General features: G+C 47.0%; 1 protein-coding gene across 48 annotated transcripts in view; it reads right to left on the bottom strand.

The window, feature by feature from the left end:
• The window catches only part of ank3b (ankyrin 3b), a 1,101,178-nt gene that overhangs the window by 32,364 nt on the left and 1,048,544 nt on the right, over positions 1-20,270 (bottom strand). For 46 of the 48 annotated variants that reach the window (XM_072478848.1, XM_072478844.1, XM_072478845.1 and 43 more), the window contains 3 exons: positions 9,599-9,730; positions 7,730-7,873; positions 1,204-1,867 (listed from right to left, as the gene is read on the bottom strand). In XM_072478848.1, the coding sequence (XP_072334949.1) occupies positions 1,204-1,867; positions 7,730-7,873; positions 9,599-9,730 (940 nt within the window). The other 2 variants (XM_072478872.1, XM_072478874.1) reach the window with 2 other exon arrangements.

Here is a 20,270-nt window from a genome sequence, read left to right as displayed (position 1 = left end):
AGTCTCATTCTAATATGCAGTTCCCTGAGATAACCAAGGCGTTGGGATCCAACCCCTTCACTTTGCAGACCTCAGGTGAGCACCGCACAGTGCTAGTCTCCACAAACGGGGACCAGATGGAACATCTCCAAGGGGATTGGAGGCCTCTAGGTGAATGCCCTAATGGGCAGGGTGGTACCCTAGCAATGCTGCTGCCATCTGAGCACCCTGGTGTGACCACCTGGGTGCCAGCCTGGCACTCCCAAGGTGTCACTTCCAGCTGACAGGGGCACTGCGAGGGTACCAGGCTGGCATGGCGGTGATCGGGCAGGGGCTGGGGGGACCCCATTACACCGAGTTGGGGATTCGGTGGGTTTCCGGGGTCATGTCAGGGGCTTGAGATTTCGGGACGCATCCCTCTGCACTGAGGGATTTCGGTGGGCGGAGCTCCTGTGTGCAGGAAATGGAATTAAGTGCGACCTCGGCTGCACGTTCCCTGCTGAGGTCCCATATCTAGTTGGAGTTACGTTAGATAGTGTTGCCTCACAGCACTATGGACCCAGGTTTGATCCTGGCCTCGGGTCACTATCCATGTGGAGTTTGCACACTGCCCCGTGTCTGCGTGGATCTCATCCCCACAACCCAAAGATGTGTAGGGTAGGTGGACTGGCCTCACTAAATTGCCCCTTAATTGTAAAAAATGACTTAGGTACTCTAAATTTATTTTTAAAAACGCTAGATAGCTTTGCGTTTCTCGGCACTACGAGCGCCCGGAAACACACGACTAAACGAGCTCGCTATGGGAAATAGTTCCCATTTGGTTAAATTGCACCCATCACATTTGGAGGAAACTTTAAGCTGAGACCCAGTCTGCCGCTCAGGTCGGTACAAAATATTGTCCTATTTCAAAAAGGTACAGTGATCTCTCTGGCCTCCTGGCAAATATTGACATCCCCCAAACAACATTGCTTTGTGGGAGCTTGCTTTGCATAAATTGGCTGACCCGTTTTCTACATTGAGTGATTACAATTCAAAAGTATGTCATTTGCTGTAAAGCACTCAGAGATGCCGAGGTCTTAAACAGGTATGATTTAATGCAAATCTTTCTTCTTCAGATTTGACTTTGAGTTTAAGAAATGGGAGACAGTGTGCTCACACGGTACCTCATTAGTTCCTATCTCAATACACCCTAGTGTCTTTAAGAGCAGTGAATATCCCACTTACTTGCCATTATCTTCATCCAGATTGTCCATGCTTAAGTTGAAGCTTCCTGGGGTTGGTGGTTCCACTTCAACACTGGATGCATCACTGTGCCAACCTGGAACTGTAAAAAATTCTCTCTGGGAATTCTGGACATGGTGAAGATTCTGAACTTCTTCCTTTGTCACCTCCTCGTCATCATCTGAACCTTCGGACCCTTGCCCAGGTTGAGAAACCTCCGGGGCTTTTACTTTGACCTCTCCAAGCTCCTCAGCGTCACCTCTTTCCTCCTGCTGAACTTGGTTGGAAGATGCCTTTTGTCTGGCCTTGTTTTTCTCCTCCGGTGACTGATTGTGCTCTTCTGGCTGTATTTTGCTGGAAAGTTGAGCAACACAGTTGGTGCTGTTCTTGGTGACCTGAAGAGCAGGTTCATATTCGGTGCCCACTGGCTCATTCAACTGGCCCTGCCCTGAAGCGACCCCTTCAGTGCCAGTGACTTCCAGTGATGTATCCTCTGCTTCTACGACAACCGGGGCTGCTTTTGGAGCCAGGTTTGGTTCATGGGGAGTTGTGGGGGAGGATCCTACACTAGAAAAATCACTAAAAAAACTGTCACATCGGAGAGGGGTGGGTGGCAAATAGCACAATCCAGCAGGTGTCAGCAACTCCGATTGGATGGAAGGGTAACCTGGGTGAGTAAAGCACAATGGCACCAGCTATAGACAGCATGCACTAACACATGGCAGGAACATGACAGGCAATGATATCACAGCATGAAATGACTCAATGTAGATTGGTAAATGTTACTACACAACGGATCAATGAGCGACTAATATAAAATACATATTGCACTTTCATCACACAGTTTCATTGCAATCAACCACCCTACTCTTTCAAATTGGTTTCTACGTTGACGGTGAGAAATCCCAGTCAGTGAGGTTTCATTTTATAGAATAGTTAATCTAAACTGGCAGTGTGATTACTTGAAATGAATACCGTGGCAGGCATAATTAAAAAAGGTTCACAAATGATTGGACATTTTCCACGAGCCAACGAACGAGAGGCCATGTTAATTGTGCTTTACCTGCCTCCTCTGTAGCCATGCAGTCAAAGGTGCAGTTGGACGGCCAATTACTTTGGGTGCCTGTTACAACCTGCGTAATTACTACTGGCTGGAGACTAATGGCAATCCCACAATCCTTAGTGAATATGAGCTTCCCCAATGAGGGGAGGGGCGGAGAAATCATTAGCAGTCATCTGCATAAATAGAGCTGGCCAGTGTGGAACCAGGTAGAGAGGAGTGAGCAGTGATGGAGTACTTCTGCAGTTGTGTATATGTAATTGTAAATAAAGTTATTTCTTTCGATTCTACAAACTCGTGCTGGGTTCTTCGTGGCCCTCAAAAAAGTGCCCATCAATCACGTGACTCAAATGTCCACTATAACACTGAGATACGAGACGCCTCCCGTACCCTGTCGCATACCGGTTTGCTTCCCAGAATGTAGTATGAAACAATATGGAATTGTTATTTGTGGTTTTTACTGGCTTACAGTTTCCATTTTCCCAAAGCCTCACTACCTAAATAAATTAATCTGAAGACGAAGCTTCCATTATTAAAATTATTTGACAGGATGTGGCCATCGTTTCAAGGCCAGTGTTTGTTGCCCATCCTTAATTGTCCTTGAACTGAGTGCCTAGGCCATTCCAGGGGGTAGTTAAGAGTCAACCACATTGCTGTAGGTCTTGAGTCACATGTAAATCAGACCAGGTAGCACTTACACTGCATCACAAATTAATTGGCAGAGTCTTCATTTAAAGGGCAGTGGCTAGAAATACTCAGCCGTGTAGCAATAGACTTGGTTAAAAGGACGAACAATAGTGGGAACGGGTTGGCTGTGGCAGGAGGCAAACCCTCAATACCTACTACTCGACTGCACAGATGTGTTGTTGCAGGCAGAGCTACCTCATTCGTGACAGTAGAGATGTGCCTGAGGACAGTGTTCGGCAGTGAGGTTGCAGTGCTTTCCTCTCGCCAACATCCCCACTGTACTGCCAATCAATCTCTAAGCCAATTTTCAAGTGCCTGGCTTGGTCCAGGCTGCCACTGTTGACATCTGCAGAGGTCATCCTGGGCCTTGCGTGTGAGCCAGCTATGCCCATATTGTAATCAATTGATGGAAGGTGTCTACGTTTGGCATCTTCTTCCACACTCGGTGCCCCATGAGTTCTCGAGTGCGACCATGAGCGACAAGATGTTGTGACCTTGCAGTATAGTATTCAACAGCTGACCTGCAAAACTGTGAGCCTTGACTCTGCATAAGCCTAGTGTCTCATCAATTCTGTTCACTTTACATCTGTCCTTTTCACACGCCTTCACCCACCACTGGCATCCAAGCTTTCAACCATCGAGACCCTATGGTCTGGAATTTCTTCTTTGAACCTACCCATCTCGCCCTCAGCTTTTAAGACCCTCCTTTTTTTAAATCACCATCCTGATTAAAATTTTTTTGCTTGGTGTCAGTTTTACCCTGAGTAAGTTTCTGTGAAGGGCACAGGAACATTTTCTCTCTGTTAAAGATGTTGCCCTGTTGCTTTTATTATTGGCCAATTCCTGCCACATTTACTCAAACACTTCACCAAAGGCTTAAATGGACGCAATTGGAAGCTATTTGTTCTCCATATAAGGTCTAGTTTCTAATGCCCAGGTATTTTTCCATGTTACAATGCCCACGGTTTGCACAGTCCTATAAGTAACTGGATACTAGTTCCAGACTAGGGGGCTGGTTTAGCTCAGTGGGCCGACAGCTGGATTATGAAGCAGAACGAGGCAAGCAGCGCGGGTTCAATTCCTGTACCGGCTGAGGTTACTCATGAAGGTTCTGCCTTGTCCCTTGCCTGAGGTGTGGTGACCCTCAGGTTAAACCACCACCAGTCAGCTCACCCCCTCAAAGGGGATAGCAGCCTATGGTATTCTGGGACTATGGTGACTTTACCTTTACTATTACTAGTTCCAGAAACTATTAGTAAATTAACATGGCGCATCATTCATCTTGGCCTTTAAACCAACGTTTTGGACAAGTCCGCAGAGTTGCAAACCACACACAACATACATGCTCTCATCTTTCTAGAACAATTGGGAACAACAAGGACCTGACAGGAAGACAAGGGGAGGAATAGGAGGAGCTGACATGGAGACAAGGATGAAAATGAGGAGCTGACAGGGAGACAAGGGAAGAGGAAGAGCTGACAGGGAGACAAGTGGAGGAAGATGAGGAGCTGACAGAGAGACAAGGAGGACGATGAGGAGCTGACAGGGAGACAAGTGGAGGAAGACGAGGAGCTGGCAGGGAGACAAGTGGAGGAAGATGAGGAGCTGACAGGGGGACAAGGAGGACGATGAGGAGCTGACAGGGGGACAAGGAGGACGATGAGGAGCTGACAGGGGGACAAGGAGGACGATGAAGAGCTGACAGGGAGACAAGTGGAGGAAGACGAGGAGCTGACAGGGGGACAAAGGGAGGAAGATAAGCTGGTAGCAAGAAAAGGGGACAAGATGCAAAAAGACGTTTCTATGAGATGAGTTCAGAAGTAATGGATTTCGTTGACCAAAATGCCTGCAGTGAGAGAGGAGATATTGATGAACTTGAGCACATATAAGCACACTGGTTAAAAAGAAAAAGAAAGAAAATTATCTGAATTGATCAACATTGTGTTAGCTTGTAGACAAAGAAATAATAGTCACACAATCAAAAACTGCATTGCAACATGAAGGGGCCAATATAAAAGTGAGGTAACGGGATTGGGAGTGGCACAATAAATGAAATCCAATTTACTCATTAGCAAGGAGGTGCACAATCAGCAGAGCTTCCCAAGATCAGCAGAGAGCGCGGCAGAGACAGTCGGTTCTTGGCACAGGAGAGGGGTGCCGGGCAGGTTCAGTGAGGACGAGTGACAAAGTGCAGAAGAAGAAGTTACAACCGCGATGTTGGATCTGTGCAAAACAACCGGAAGAAAAGTGAAACAGCAGAAATAAAGGCCGGAAAGGTAAGGGCACTGGCATCTTACACGTACTAACTTATTGATCACTGGATCACAGTTGCAATCAGGAAGAAAACTTGGTGCCTTCTGGTCAGAGCTCTGCATGCTGGGAGTATATAAAAAGAACGGAGGGGCAGAGGACGTGCATCCATGCTATTTCCTGTTCTGTCAATCGAACAAGTGGAAACTTCTGTCCTCCGTGTTAAAACTCCTGTTACACACTGCCGGCAGGATGCTCTGCACCTACAGTATAATGTTGTAAGATCTATACCACAGCTCATAAATAGACATGATGTGGAGATGCCGGCGTTGGACTGGGGTGAGCACAGTACGAAGTCTTACAACACCAGGTTAAAGTCCAACAGGTTTGTTTCGATGTCACTAGCTTTCGGAGCGCTGCTCCTTCCTCAGGTGAATGAAGAGGTCTGTTCCAGAAACACATATATAGACAAATTCAAAGATGCCAAACAATGCTTGGAATGCGAGCATTAGCAGGTGATTAAATCTTTACAGATCCAGAGATGGGGTAACCCCAGGTTAAAGAGGTGTGAATTGTACCAAGCCAGGACAGTTGGTAGGATTTTGCAGGCCAGATGGTGGGGGATGAATGTAATGCGACATGAATCCCAAGTCCCGGTTGAGGCCGCACTCATGTGTGCGGAACTTGGCTATAAGTTTCTGCTCGGCGATTCTGCGTTGTCGCGGGTCCTGAAGGCCGCCTTGGAGAACGCTTACCCGGAGATCAGAGGCTGAATGCCCTTGACTGCTGAAGTGTTCCCCGACTGGATGGGAACATTCCTGCCTGGTGATTGTTGCGCGATGTCCGTTCATTCGTTGTCGCAGCGTCTGCATGGTCTCGCCAATGTACCACGTTTCGGGACATCCTTTCCTGCAGCGTATGAGGTAGACAACGTTGGCCGAGTCGCACGAGTATGTACCGCGTACCTGGTGGGTGGTGTTGTCACGTGTAATAGTGGTATCCATGTCGATGATCTGGCACGTCATGCAGAGATTGCCATGACAGGGTTGTGTGGTGTCGTGGTCGCTGTTCTGAAGACTTGGGTAGTTTGCTGCAAACAATGGTTCGTTTGAGGTTGCGCGGTTGTTTGAAGGCAAGTAGTGGGGGTGTGGGGATGACCTTGGCAAGATGTTCATCGTCATCAATGACGTGTTGAAGGCTGTGAAGAAGATTACGTAGTTTCTCCGCTCCGGGGAAGTACTGGACACAGGATCTGCTCAGACGAGGAGGAGCGTAACAGACATCTACAGACGTTGAAAGATGCCCTCGTACGAACGGGATATGGCACTCGACTCATCGATCGACAGTTCCAACTCGCAACAGCGAAAAACCGGACCGACCTCCTCAGAAGACAAACATGGGACACAACCGACAGAATACCCTTCGTTGTCCGGTACTTCCCCGGAGCGGAGAAACTACAAAATCTTCTTCACAGCCTCAACACGTCATCGATGACGATGAACATCTTGCCAATGTCATCCCCACACCCCCACTACTTGCCTTCAAACAACCGCGCAACCTCAAACGAACCATTGTTTGCAGCAAACTACCCAGTCTTCAGAACAGCGACCACGACACCACACAACCCTGTCAGGGCAATCTCTGCAAGACGTGCCAGATCATCGACATGGATACCACTATTACACGTGAGAACACCACCCACCAGGTACGCGGTACATACTCGTGCGACTCGGCCAACGTTGTCTACCTCATACGCTGCAGGAAAGGATGTCCCGAAGCGTGGTACATTGGCGAGACCATGCAGACGCTGCGACAACGAATGAACGGACATCGCGCAACAATCACCAGGCAGGAATGTTCCCTTCCAGTCGGGGAACACTTCAGCAGTCAAGGGCATTCAGCCTCTGATCTCCGGGTAAGCGTTCTCCAAGGCGGCCTTCAGGACCCGCGACAACGCAGAATCGCCGAGCAGAAACTTATAGCCAAGTTCCGCACACATGAGTGCAGCCTCAACCGGGACCTGGGATTCATGTTGCATTACATTCATCCCCCACCATCTGGCCTGCGAAATCCTACCAACTGTCCTGGCTTGGTACAATTCACACCTCTTTAACCTGGGGTTACCCCATCTCTGGATCTGTAAAGATTTAATCACCTGCTAATGCTCGCATTCCAAGCATTGTTTGGCATCTTTGAATTTGTCCATATATGTGTTTCTGGAACAGACCTCTTCATTCACCTGAGGAAGGAGCAGCGCTCCAAAAGCTAGTGACATCGAAACAAACCTGTTGGACTTTAACCTGGTGTTGTAAGACTTCGTACCATAAATAGACAGTAATAGATTCCAGCCAGAGCAAGTTTCTGAGCTCTAAGGCCGAAGCAGCACTGGGGTTTTCATGCTATTGTTATCTTGCATCTGTTTGCCAGCTGGGGCTATCACCAAGGAGCAAAAGGGATAGGTGACCAGTGGGGTGACCAGTTCTTTACATTAACCATCCCTCAAACAGGAGAGAGAAAAGATAGTGAAGTTACCGTCTGATTGATCCAAGAAGACACAGCTATCGTCAGTAAAGCTTCTCGTGTCAGAAACATTACCATAGTCGAATATTGGGCCTTCTAGTAAGGTCACAATGTCCATTCGGTTAATCTTTTTCAGGACTTTGCTTAAGGCATCAGCTGCAGAAAGGAAAAAAAAAAGATACATTGACCATGCGTCGTGATCCAAAACACTCAAGTCAGAAGCAGCATTGCAGTTCTATTGGTTAACTGGACTAAATTCATTCTTGACAGCAGCATGCCCATCTATATACTCACCTTCTCACCGGGGCCAAACTGCAAACATTCCTCTTTGAGACAAATGAGATTTTCACTTTGGCAGGATAATCTTCCAAAAGGCCCCCCTGCTGAGCAACCTTCATAATTAAGTCTGCTCGTGTTCTGATAAAGGACAATAATGACTGCAAAACCAGTTTTCCGCCCAGGAAATTAGTTGGAAATGGCTAGGTTGGCGGAACCCGGGACAAAGGACACCGTTTTAAAATCAAAGTCGCACCATTCAGGGATGCAGTCGGACAGGTAGAACCCTCTAGGACCCTGCTTCAAAGAGCTGCGGGTGTCAGGTCAAGACTGAGACTGGTAGATTTTATTAGGATGGGATAGGGAGCTACGGCAGGTAAATGGGGTTATAACACAGATCAGCGGTGATCTCATAAGTTCAATGGACTAAATTACCCTCTTGTGTACCTATTTCTCACAATAGTTGTTTCATAGTGAGAGTTTATCACCCTGTAATTCTTGAATGTGGGGGCTGGGGTCCCAAAAGCAGCACAAAACATTGTCTGAAACTCTTTTTCAACCACCATTTCCTGAAATTTCTTTTGCCCCAAATTACATTTTTCACAAGAACATGATTACATTTATCCATTTAGCTGCACTCCTTAATTTCCTAGTTAATGTGTTTTACCTCAAGGCCTAAACCTCTTCAAAAGGCCATGGCCTGGACTTTAAATTTTTGCCAATCTGATCTGTAAGTCTGAGCTCAGCAAAGTTGATCAAGACACTGTGCTTTCTTTTGGAGGTGTGTGTGAAAATACAGCATAGTCACTATACTATTGTGTGCATGTGTCATAGCACTGTGATCCATGTGAGAGCCTGGTGAGGCGGCGTGGGGGTCTCCAGTACTTAGGTCAATGCCAGGTGGTCCGTCTATTTCATTCCATTTCAATTTCTCTGTAGTGGTTTGGTACAACTAAGTGGCTTCCAAGTGCAATTCAGAATTAACCACATTCCTCGGAGTTGGGAGTCACACATGGGTCACACCAATCCTGCTACCAAATATTCATCACCAATTGGTGCATTTTGCGTACCATCTCGCGTATACCATTTCATTGCAGTCAACTCCCTCCTTTCGTAGGGTTCCCATTCCTCGCCAAGTGTGAAATGGCGATCAGCAAATCTGCGCAGGTGCAGATATTGTCACATGCGCGCTGTCGATTTGGGAACAACGTGGGAAAGGTGAGAATTTAACATTCAAAACCATGGATGAGTGAGATTTTGGGGCCGCAATTATGTGTCCAACTACATTCGCGTGGGGAAACAAATTTGTGATAGGGCAGGTGGTGAATGGTGTATGCTCGCTGTATTTCACAGATTATTGGTCAAATCTGCAATTAAATTCCCAGAGCATCAGTAAACGTTTCAGAACACAAACTAAAAGAAATATAAAAGCAGAGGCTTATTTTAATGCAGGAAATTGTTAACATCTAGAATGCATTGTCTGAGAGGTTGTCAAAAGCATGTCCAATTGTAATTTTTTTTAAAAGGTAATTGGTATATAATTTGAATTTATAACTGCATGTAAGATTTTTTTATCATATGTTATCCCATATCCTTTTAACTTACTTGTAGCATCTTTTCCATCTCGAAGGACCCATTTCTTTAACAATATAAAGCTCTGAGTAGTTAGAGATTTTGGATTTTCAACCCGAATCATATTGATATCATCAACGGAGAAGTTCAATTCTCTCGCTAGTTCTGGAGGAGCAATAAATGCAAAGAGAAAGAAAGTTATTTTCTTGTTTTCCCTCTTGTAACACGGCTATTGTCTGCAAGCTAACATCAAGTTTCAGCAAAGAAGGAATGATGACCCTGTTTATATTGAAGGCAGACACAAAGGAAAGAAAAACACTCCCAACTCAAGTCCTCCGTTGCTCTCACTCCAGCTTTCTTCTTCTTTGGAGAAAATGTTTTAATAAAATTTTATACATAAACCTAAGGGAAAAGCCCAAAATACAAAAAGCAACCCCTCCCCCAACCAACCAACACCCATAAACCAGAATTTAAACCCTTCCCCCCCCCACCCTCCCAGCAGCTGACGGAGGCCGGTTCCTGAAGGTGAGAAATAACCGGGCGCCATCTCTTATGAAACCTTTCCACATTCCCTCTCAAGGTGAACTTAACTTTCTCCATCAAATCTACCAACCATACCGAGGCACAGGGTGGAGAAGCTGTCCTCAACATCAACAGGACCTGCCTCCTAGCCACCAGCAAGGCGAAGGCAAAAACATCCGCCCCAACCCCTGACTGTAGCTCCGGCAGGTCCGACGACACCCTGAATGTGGTCCCTTTGGAACTGGGTTCTAAGTCCATTTGCAAGATTGCCAACATGGTGCTGAAGAAGGAGCCCCAGAACGTCCTCAACTTTAGACACGACCAAAGCATATGAACGTGGTTGACCGCCCTCTTCCACACGGTGCACAAACGTACTCCACCCGCTCAAACAACCGGCTCATCCTCAACCTCATCAGGTGCGTCCTGTGCACCACCTTCAACTGTTTCAGCCCCAGCCTTGCACAAGAGGTTGACACATTCAAACTTCACAACAACTCGCACCACAACCCTTCCTCCAGCAGCCCCCCCCCCCTCCCCCCCAAATTCCTCCTCCCACTTGGTCTTCACCCCTTATAAAGACACCGCATCCTCCTCTTCCATAATCCTCCCATAAATAGCCGAGGTGACTCCCCCCTCCAACCCCATCACAGACAGCATCCCCTCCAGCAAAGAGGGGTGAAACATTGGTAAAGTCTTCCTAACAAAATCCCGAACCTGTACATATCTAAATGCCTCGGTCCATGGGATCCCAAACCTTTCCCTCAACTCTTCCAAACTTGCGAATCGTCCTCCCAGGAATAGATCCTTTAGTGTAACCACCCCCTTCTCCTCCCAGCCCGGAAACCTCACATCAAATCTAGCCGGCTCAAAGAAGTGAATCTCTCGGACCAGCAACAATTTTGATGATGCCCCTAATTTAAAATGCTGCCGAAATTGCCTCCAATATCTTCAGCGTCGCCACCACCACCGAGCTACTCGAGTATTTCCCTGCCTTGAATGGGAGTGGCGCCATAGCAAACCCCCACAGAGCCGACCCCGTATACGTATCTGCCTCCATCTTCACCCACACTGCTTCTGGCTCTCTACCCCAACCCTGCACCTGCTCAGCATTCGCCACCCAGTAGAAATACATAAGATTAGGTAAGGCCAAGCTCCCCGACTGTCGCCCTCTCTGAAGCACCGTTTTACGAATCCTGGCGACATTCCCAGCCCAAATAAATGAGATCAGCTCCCCCACTCCCACGAAAAATGCCGTTGGCAGGAGGACCGGGAGACACTGGAATAAAAATAGAAACCGCGGCAAGATATTCATTTGCACTCGGCAAGAGACGGGGGAGGCTATCCCACCTCTGCAAGTCCGCCTCAATCCAACCCACCAGGCTCGTGAAGTTTAATTTACGGAGCTGGGCCCAATCATGAGCCACTTGCACCCCCAGATACCGGAAATGGGTTTTCGCCACCCGATATGGCAAAACCCCCCCCAAGTTAGTCCCCTTTCCCGGAGAAGAAACCGAAAAGCACTCACTCTTCTCCAATTTTAGTCTGTAGCGCGAGAAAAACCCAAACTGTTTCAGCAGCCCCATTATGTCCCCCACCTTAGGAACCGGGTCCAATATGTACAAATGAAGGTAGTCAGCGTACAGGGACACTCTATGCTGCACCCCCTCACTATACCCCTCCACTTATCCAAGCCCCTCAGCGCAATGGCCAAGGGCTGTATCGCCAACGCAATGAGGGGGAGATGGGGATGACATGGGACAACCCTGCCTCTTTCTCCTTTTAGCCAGAAGTGCCCCGAGCTCACTTAATTCATATGAATGCTTGCCTTCGGATCTGCGTATAACGACCTATGCCCTATCCCGAACCACTCCAGCACCGCAAACAAATAGTTCCATTCGACCCTATTAAATGTCTTTTCTGCATCCAACGCCACTATGGCCTCCTGCTCCTCCCCTTCTGCCAGGAACAGAACTACATTTAACAGGCGCTGCACATTTGACGCTAACTGCCTCCCCATTACAAGCCCTGTCTAGTTCTTCAACCACCTGTGGGAGGCACTCCTCCATCCTAAGCGTCAATACTGTGGCAAGTATCTTGGCGTCTATATTTAACAGGGATATTGACCAATGTGACCCACACTTCACTGGGTCCTTATCTTCTTTTAACAAACCAAAATAAACACCTCTCCCATCGTCTCTAGAAGCACCCCCTCAACACCACATCCTCGAATATCCTCACCAGCAATGGTGCCAACTTTTCTGCAAATATTTTATAAAATTCCACTGGGAACCCTTCCAGCCCCGGCGCCACCCCTGTCTGCATTTTCCCAATCGCCACGCACACCTCCTCAATCCCTACTGTTTCCTCCGACCCAGCCCTGTCCTCTGCCCCTAGCAGCGACACTCCAATCCCTCCAAAAACTGCCACATATCTGACTCATCCCCAGGGGCTCCAACCTATGCAATTTCTTATAGAAGTCTGCGAATACACTATTCGCCTCTCCGGCGCTCCTGAACCTTGACAATCTCCCGGAAGGCCGTCTGCCGTCTGAGCTGGACCGTCAACAAACAACTGGCTGTCTCCCCATACTCATACACAACCCCCTTTCCATGTCTCATCTGGCATACCGCTTTCCCCATGGATAAAAGATCAAACTTCGCCTGCAGCATCTTCCTGCTAACAACGCAGTCGTGGGATCCTCCACATACTTCCCGTACACTTTCAAAATTTTGTGCACCAACTGCTGGCGTTCCTCCCTACCCTCCCCACAACAAAGAAATCAATCCTCGAATATACACTGCGCACTTCAGAAAAAAAGAGAATACTCCCTCCCCCCGGGTGCAGAAACCGCCATGGGACCCCTTGCCCCAATTCCTTCATGAACACTGCCAACACCCTCACCCCCACTCCCGAAGGGGGTCAATGAGCGCGGCTTCGACCAATCCAATCTTGGGTTTCCCCACCCAAAACCAACTGATGCGTGTCAAAGCCCAGGATGGATGCCAACATCCTCTTCATAAATCCCACATCATCCCAGTTTGGGGCATACACGCTAACCAACACCACCGACCTACACTCAAAATGCCCTTAACTATAACGTATCTGCCCCCCTGATCTGCCACAGCCTGCTCCATTGGAACCAAAACCTCTTACTCACCACTATTGCTAACCCCCCGGGCCCTGCTATCAAAGCCCAAGTGGAACACCTGACTCACTCAACCCTTCCGAAGCCGTACCTGATCCTTCACCCTCAGATTGCTTACCTGCAGCATCACCAATTCGGATCGCAAGTTCTTCAAATGCGAAAAGACTCTTACCCTCTTCACCGGACCACCCATCCCTATACATTCCACATCACAGACTGGGGGTCTCACTTGCTCCTCCCGCCTCTATCAGCCATAACCACCCCACAGGACATTCCTGCGCCTCCCCCCAACGAAGATCGTAGGTCCGCCACCCACTCAAGATCATCCCCATCCCCATGTGTTGGACCTAGCCATGTCCTCAGCCTCTGTCAGCAACCGACCCCTTCCGTCCCAAAAAAACCCCGAGCCACTTCCTCTTGAAACGGCTCTTCTCCTCCTTCGCCCGCCATTCTCACTCCAGTTTTCTGAGTAGCCTTGTCCACTCTGCTCCACCACAGGTCTCAACCGTCTAACCATTACACCCGCCGCCATGTGGAACTCACTTCCAAAGCCTCGCTTGCCTGGCCTCGTCTCACCACAAGCTCCCTGCCCCAACAAGTTTCTGTTTGGTTCACACTTCCCCCTCCGCCTACCCTTCCCGTCCAGAATGTATTGGGAGGCTTTCAGCTGTCAGACTAGACAAGTTGTTCAGAACCTGAAACAGGCCCACATTCAGTGTCAAAAGCCGACGATGTGGATTTTATCTGAGAAAGCTTGAAAAGAGAAACCCTGGACTCCTAAAGAACGTTGAAGAGAGAATGGAAAGGCCCAGCATCATCCTCAGGTTAATAGCTGTGTAACATTGTGGGTGGCATGGTGGTTAGCACTGCTGCCTCACAGTGCCAGGAACCCGGGTTCAATTCAGTTCTTGGGTGACTGTCTGCGCATTTTCTCCCTATGTCTGTGTAGATTTCCTCCGGGTGCTCCTGTTTACTCCCACAATCCAAAGATGTGCAGGTTAGGTGGATTGGCCAAGCTAAATTGCCCCTTAGTGTCCAACAATTAGGTGAAGTTACTGGGTCATGGGAATAGGGCGGGGAGTGGGACTAGGTAGGGTGCTCTTTCAGAGGGTTGATGCAGACTCGATGGGTCGAATGGCCTCCTACTGCAGTGTAGGGATTCTATGGATGGCTCTTCCTAAAAACTGAATCTCCTCATCCTCTCAGAGAGAGAGATTCCCCATTTAGTACACTAAACGTTAGGTAATTTTGTAAAGTAGACTCATTCACTCTGATAACCACAGTCAGACTATCCAAAATGGCTTCATGCAAAATTCTTGCAGTCAGAAAGGAGGCAGCAGCATATTAAGTTGCCAAGACCTTGCCAAAGTTAATTTGCTCCGACTGTTTATAGCAAAGAGAGTCTCAATTTGTTTGTTCTTATAGCTGGTACATGTGCTAATATTGCGTTCTGCAAGTTGTTTATTGTGTAGGCTTTCATTTCCTCCAATCTAATTCCAGGCAGCAGGTGGTTCACTACTATTCTCCATCGTTGCACTGTTACAGAGCAAACTCCACAGTGGCTGAATGGCCAGAAAGACATAATTTTACTGTTTGTGTGACACTCCTTGAATACATGGCACTCAATACCATTACGTTCACTCAATTTCGTCAACAGCGAAGGCTATAGCCCGTTCAACATTCAGATGATACAAAGCCACTGGCAAAGTACTGCATGGGTTTAAGGTTAATTGTCTGTGGCAGTGCATCTTGTGCAAAGATGTGGAGGTTAGGTGGATTGGCCATACTAAATTGTCCCTCAGTGTCCAACGGTTAGGTGGGGTTACAGGAATAGGGCCTAGGTTGGGGTGCACTTTCTGAGGGTCGGTGCACAATTGAATGGCCTCCTTCTGCACTGTAGGGATTCTACGATACACACTGCTGGCACTATTCACTAGTGGAAAGAGTGAAAGATGGTGAATGAGGCGCCAATCAAGTGGATTGCTTTGTCCTGGATGGTCTTGAGCTTCTTGAGTGTTGTTGGAGCTGCACTCATCCAGGTAAGTGGAGAATATTCCATCACGCTACTGACTTGTGTATTTATAGATAGTGGACAGGCTATGGGAAGTCAGGAGGTGAGATAGTCACCGCAGAGTTCCCAGCCACTGACCTGCTCTTGTAGCCACAGTGTTTGTATGGCTGGTATGTGACTCTTATTGCCTGTAGTGGTCGCCTCCAACTGGTTTGCCGCAGTCCTGCTTTGCCTTTGGCGAGATGAACAGAGGTGTTAGATTATAAAACAGTCCCTGATCTATCCAAGCATTTACGGCAGCGCTGAGAAAGATGATTACGCTGGCGGATACATACACTCCTGTGTATCTTTGCTTATCTGATGTCCCATGCTGTTGCAATTGTGTCAGGAGCTAGGGTTGAAGGAGTCATCCTTTTAAACCATCTGGTCTTTTAAAAGAAAACTCAAGCACAGATGATTAAATAATTTTAAGGTTGAGGAACTGGGCTGGAATTTCATCCGAGAGGTGGGTAGCAGGGGTCAGGAAATACCCTGCCTTGACCCACTTGGCAAGAAAGTGCCAGCAAAGACAGGATTTCCGTTCCGGAGGCGTGTAGGCACATGCAGGTGTCATGTCTCCTATCTCGGGGAAGAGTTCAGAGGCAATAAGGTTAGGGGCAGGCTGTTGAAAAGGCTTACTGGGTGGAATAATGACAGCAAAACAAACAATAGCAGCACGGTAGCATTGTGGATAGCACAATTGCTTCACAGCTCCAGGGTCCCAGGTTCGATTCCCGGCTTGGGTCACTGTCTGTGTGGAGTCTGCACGTCCTCCCCGTGTCTGTGTGGGTTTCCTCCGGGTGCTCCGGTTTCCTCCCACAGTCCAAAGATGTGCGGGTTAGGTGGATTGGCCATGCTAAATTGCCCATCGTGTCCAAAATTGCCTTTAGTGTTGGGTGGGGTTACTGGGTTATGGGGATAGGGTGGAGGTGTGGACCTTGGATGGGGTGCTCTTTCCAAGAGCCGGTGCAGACTCGATGGGCCGAATGGCCTCCTTCTGCACTGTAAATTCTATGATTCTAACCCCCGTCCCCCACATGCTCCCAATGCCCAACCCATGCCACCTCATGTCCTGAACATGAATACATAACGACATATGATTGAGAGCCTAGTTATCCCATCGTCTGTTGAAACAACTGTGGCCCAAGAAAAACTTTTCTTGCTTGACAGTTCTTGCACTCTGATCTATTCTGACAATTGCACAATTTACACAAGATAAAGAGGTTTCAAGTGCTTGCAGTTTCAGCTATTAGTACTCCAAAGGATCTGGATGATTGACACGTTTATAGGGCTGTAATGAAAGTAGTTTTCTTTAATGAAAGTATAAAATTAAAAGCTTTCCAAACTTCCCTTAGGGTTCATTAGTTCTGTACAGGGTTGAGAGTGGGCGAATGGGGATGGAGGATAAGGAACCTTGGGGGATGGGTAGAGGAACATAGCTTGGCATGAGGCCCTCTAATAAAGCACTCATCTATGGCAGGGGAGATAAGAGACCCTCTGAAAGAGCACCCCACCTGTGCCCACTCCCCCACCCTTCCCCGTAACCCCACCTAACCTGTACATCCCTGGACATTAAGGGGTAAATTAGCATGGCCAATCCACCTAACCTGCACATATTTGGACTGTGGGGGGTAATCATGCCACCTGGAAGAAAGCCATGCATTCACGGGGAGAATGTTCAAACTCCACACAGACAGGCACCCAAGGTCTGAACTGAACCTGGGTCCCTCAGCGCTGTGAGACAGCAGTGCTAACTACTGTGCCATCGTGTCTCTCCAACGTGGTTGCTGCATAATTGCCATTTGTACATCGATGGAAAGGAAACCTTTGTGGCTCACAAAGCCACAGGATTATAATGGACACCACCATTAGCACCCTAAACTTTGGAACACGGCAACAGAGGAGGTCATTCATAACCTGCTTGATACATCTGTGCTCACTAGGTTTACTGGTATTGCTCAGAATGTGCCTGATGCATGCAAGGCTGTGATGACCTTGACTGCCATGTGATGGAATTTACTCATAGGGTAGCTTCTCGCAGGTGAACCCAAGTCTATCACAGTCAGCCTGGCTGGAGAGAAGCCTGGAAGATCAGATTTCCTTAGAATTTCGACTGGGCTGGTGTATTTGGAGCCAAGTATATCGGAAAATCTGGAAAATATTTATAATTGAGATATTTTGCCTGTAGACACATTGAACAAGTTTCAAAGCTGTAAGTATGGATTGCATGACGTCAGATGTAAAAAATTTAATTATATAGAAACAATAGCCATTAAAATGACTTTAAACACTTTTCAAAATGAATTACTTTGAAGTTCAATGGTTGTTGCTTTGAAGATGAATAATTCTGTCAGTAACATCCCACAAGGAGTAAATGGGATAAATAACCTGCTTTTGAGGGGGAATATTACCAGGATACCAAGCAAAATTGTTCTTAAAATACCTAGATGGCACCTTGAATGACCTGACCTCTCAAACACAGAGCGAGGAACTTGCTTTCAAGTGACATCGAAGGATAGCACTTCCAACAAAACAGTATTCCCTCGTTCTGAAATTAGATTCGATCTTCATACCTTGATGTGGACTGGAACCTCCAAGTCTCTCGTTTATTGGGAGGACAATTGCCTCCTAAGCCAATTAGACACACAACTGCAACTGTGGAATTCTTCTCAAACTCAACCCATAACAAGCTAAATTCAAACTTTCCCCTCACTTTTTAACCAGCCTTTTGTTGAACACCATCTTTGGGAGAAATATGAATGTTCAGCTTAATACTAAACATGGACAAAAATCACCTGTTGCCACTTATATACAATATTACACCACATTTTCCTAACATCGTCTTCAGTAAGTTTAGCAACAGGGAGAGATGTCTGGTCAGAATCAGCATCACAGAATTGTTATGGTTCAGAAGGAGGCCATTCGGCCCATTGTTTTCATACTGGCTCTCCAATCGAACATTATGATTTCATGCTATTCTCTTGCTTTTTTCACGTACACCTGCACATTGTTGATATTCAAATAATCTTCTAAAACCCTCTTGAATGCCTAGCTTGAACCTGCCTCCAACACCCATCCAGGCATTCCAGACCTGATCCACTCGTTGTGTGAAAAAGTTTATTCGCAGATTGCCGTTGCTTCTTTTGCAAATCACTTTTACATCTGTGCCCTCTCGTTCTCGATCCTTTTACTCGTGCAAACAGTTCCTCCATCTCTAATCTGTCCTGGCCATCATAGATTTTGAACACCTCTATCAAATCTCCTTTTCCTCTCCAAAGACATCTCCTATCCATCTTCATAACTGAAGATTCCAGTCCCTGGAACAATTCTTGCAAACCTCTTCTGCAAATGTCCCTTGTTTCACAATCAGAACAGATCTTAAAGCTGAGTTATCAGAAAAATAACTCAATGATAGCCAGACCCCACAAATTTTGGGAGCTCTGAATGATCCAACTGGATGAGGTAAACATTATGATAAGAACAAAATAAATAGGAGGAAGACTGGGCTATTTGGCTCTTTGAACCTGCTCCATAATTCAATAAGTCTCACAACACCAGGTTGAAGTCAAACAGGTTTTTTTCAATCACAAGCTTTCGGAGCGCTGCTCCTTCACCTGATGAAAAAGAATTGCGGTTGGTTGGGGGCGAGGGGAAATAATTAACCGATAACACCACAGAAAACCCATGAGGTAATTGGCTAGTGAGTATTGTTGGTGTTTCCCTTTCTCCAAAGATAGTAATAGAGTCTAGTCCAATTGAAGGGTGTGACATACCTTTTATTTTAAGTAAGGTTTATTTTATTAGTAAGGTGTATTGTTACTCGTAAAGGCTTTTGGTTAGTATCAATATTTATTGGAGTGAAAAGGACAGTTGTAATATGGTTAAGAAACTGGCTGAATGACAGGAAACAGAGAGTCGTGTTTAATGGATTTTGTTTGGACCGGAGGAAGGTTTGTAGTGGAATTCACCACCGGGTCCATGCTTGGGTCCCTTGCTCTTCCTGATAAATATGAATGACATGGACGTTGGTGTAATGGGCACAACTTCAAAATCTGCAGACGATACGAAACATGGACGCGTTGTGAATGGTAAGGAGGATTGTGTAGAACGTCAAAAGGGAATTGAGGAGTTAGTGGACTGTATGGACAAGTGGTCAATGAAATTCAATGCAGAGTGAATTCAATGAAAGGAAGAACAGGAGCGAATATAAAATAAGGGGTACAATTTGAAAGGGAGTGCGGAACAGAGGGACCAGGGTGCATATGGGCATAAGTCATTAAAGGCGACAGGTTGAGTGAGCAGTTAATACAACAAACAGCATCCTGGGCTTTACCAATAGAGGAATAATGCACAAGGGCAAGAAAGGTTATATTAAACTTGTACAGAACACTGGTTTGGCCTCAACTGGATGACAGCGTCCAGTTCTGGGCACTGCAGCTGAGGAAATATGTGAAGGTATTGGAGAGGGTGCAGAAAAGAGTCACGGGAATAGTCCCAGAGATGAGGAGCTTCAGTTATGATCATAGATTGGAGGAGTTGGAACTGTTTTCCTTGTGGAAGGGAAGGCTGGGTGGAGAATTGATAGTGATATTCAAAACCATGAAGGGTTTGGACAGGGTAAATGGGGAGAAAATGCCTCCACTGATGGAGGGATCAAGAACAGGAGGGCACGGATTTGAGTAATCGGCTAAAGAAGCAATGGTGACACGAGGAATACGTTTTTTATGCTGCGAATTGTCACAATCTGGAATGCGCTGCTTGAGAGTGCGGTGAAGCCAGGCTCAATTGAGGCATTCAGTTGGCTTGGATTGTTATCTGGAAAGGAAGAATGGGCAGGGTTACGGGGAGAAGGCAGGGGAATGTGTGGCGCTAGGCAAAATGCTCATTTGGAAAGTCGATGCAGACACGATGACCTGAATGGACTCCTTCTGTAATTATGCTATAATAATTCTCAGCCTTTCCTCAGAAGACAACCCCTTCACCCCAAT

The sequence above is a fragment of the Scyliorhinus torazame genome, chromosome 16 (genome assembly GCF_047496885.1).
Source record: "Scyliorhinus torazame isolate Kashiwa2021f chromosome 16, sScyTor2.1, whole genome shotgun sequence".
Taxonomy (NCBI): Eukaryota; Metazoa; Chordata; class Chondrichthyes; order Carcharhiniformes; family Scyliorhinidae; genus Scyliorhinus; species Scyliorhinus torazame.
This window is presented reverse-complemented; position numbering and strand designations above follow the sequence as displayed.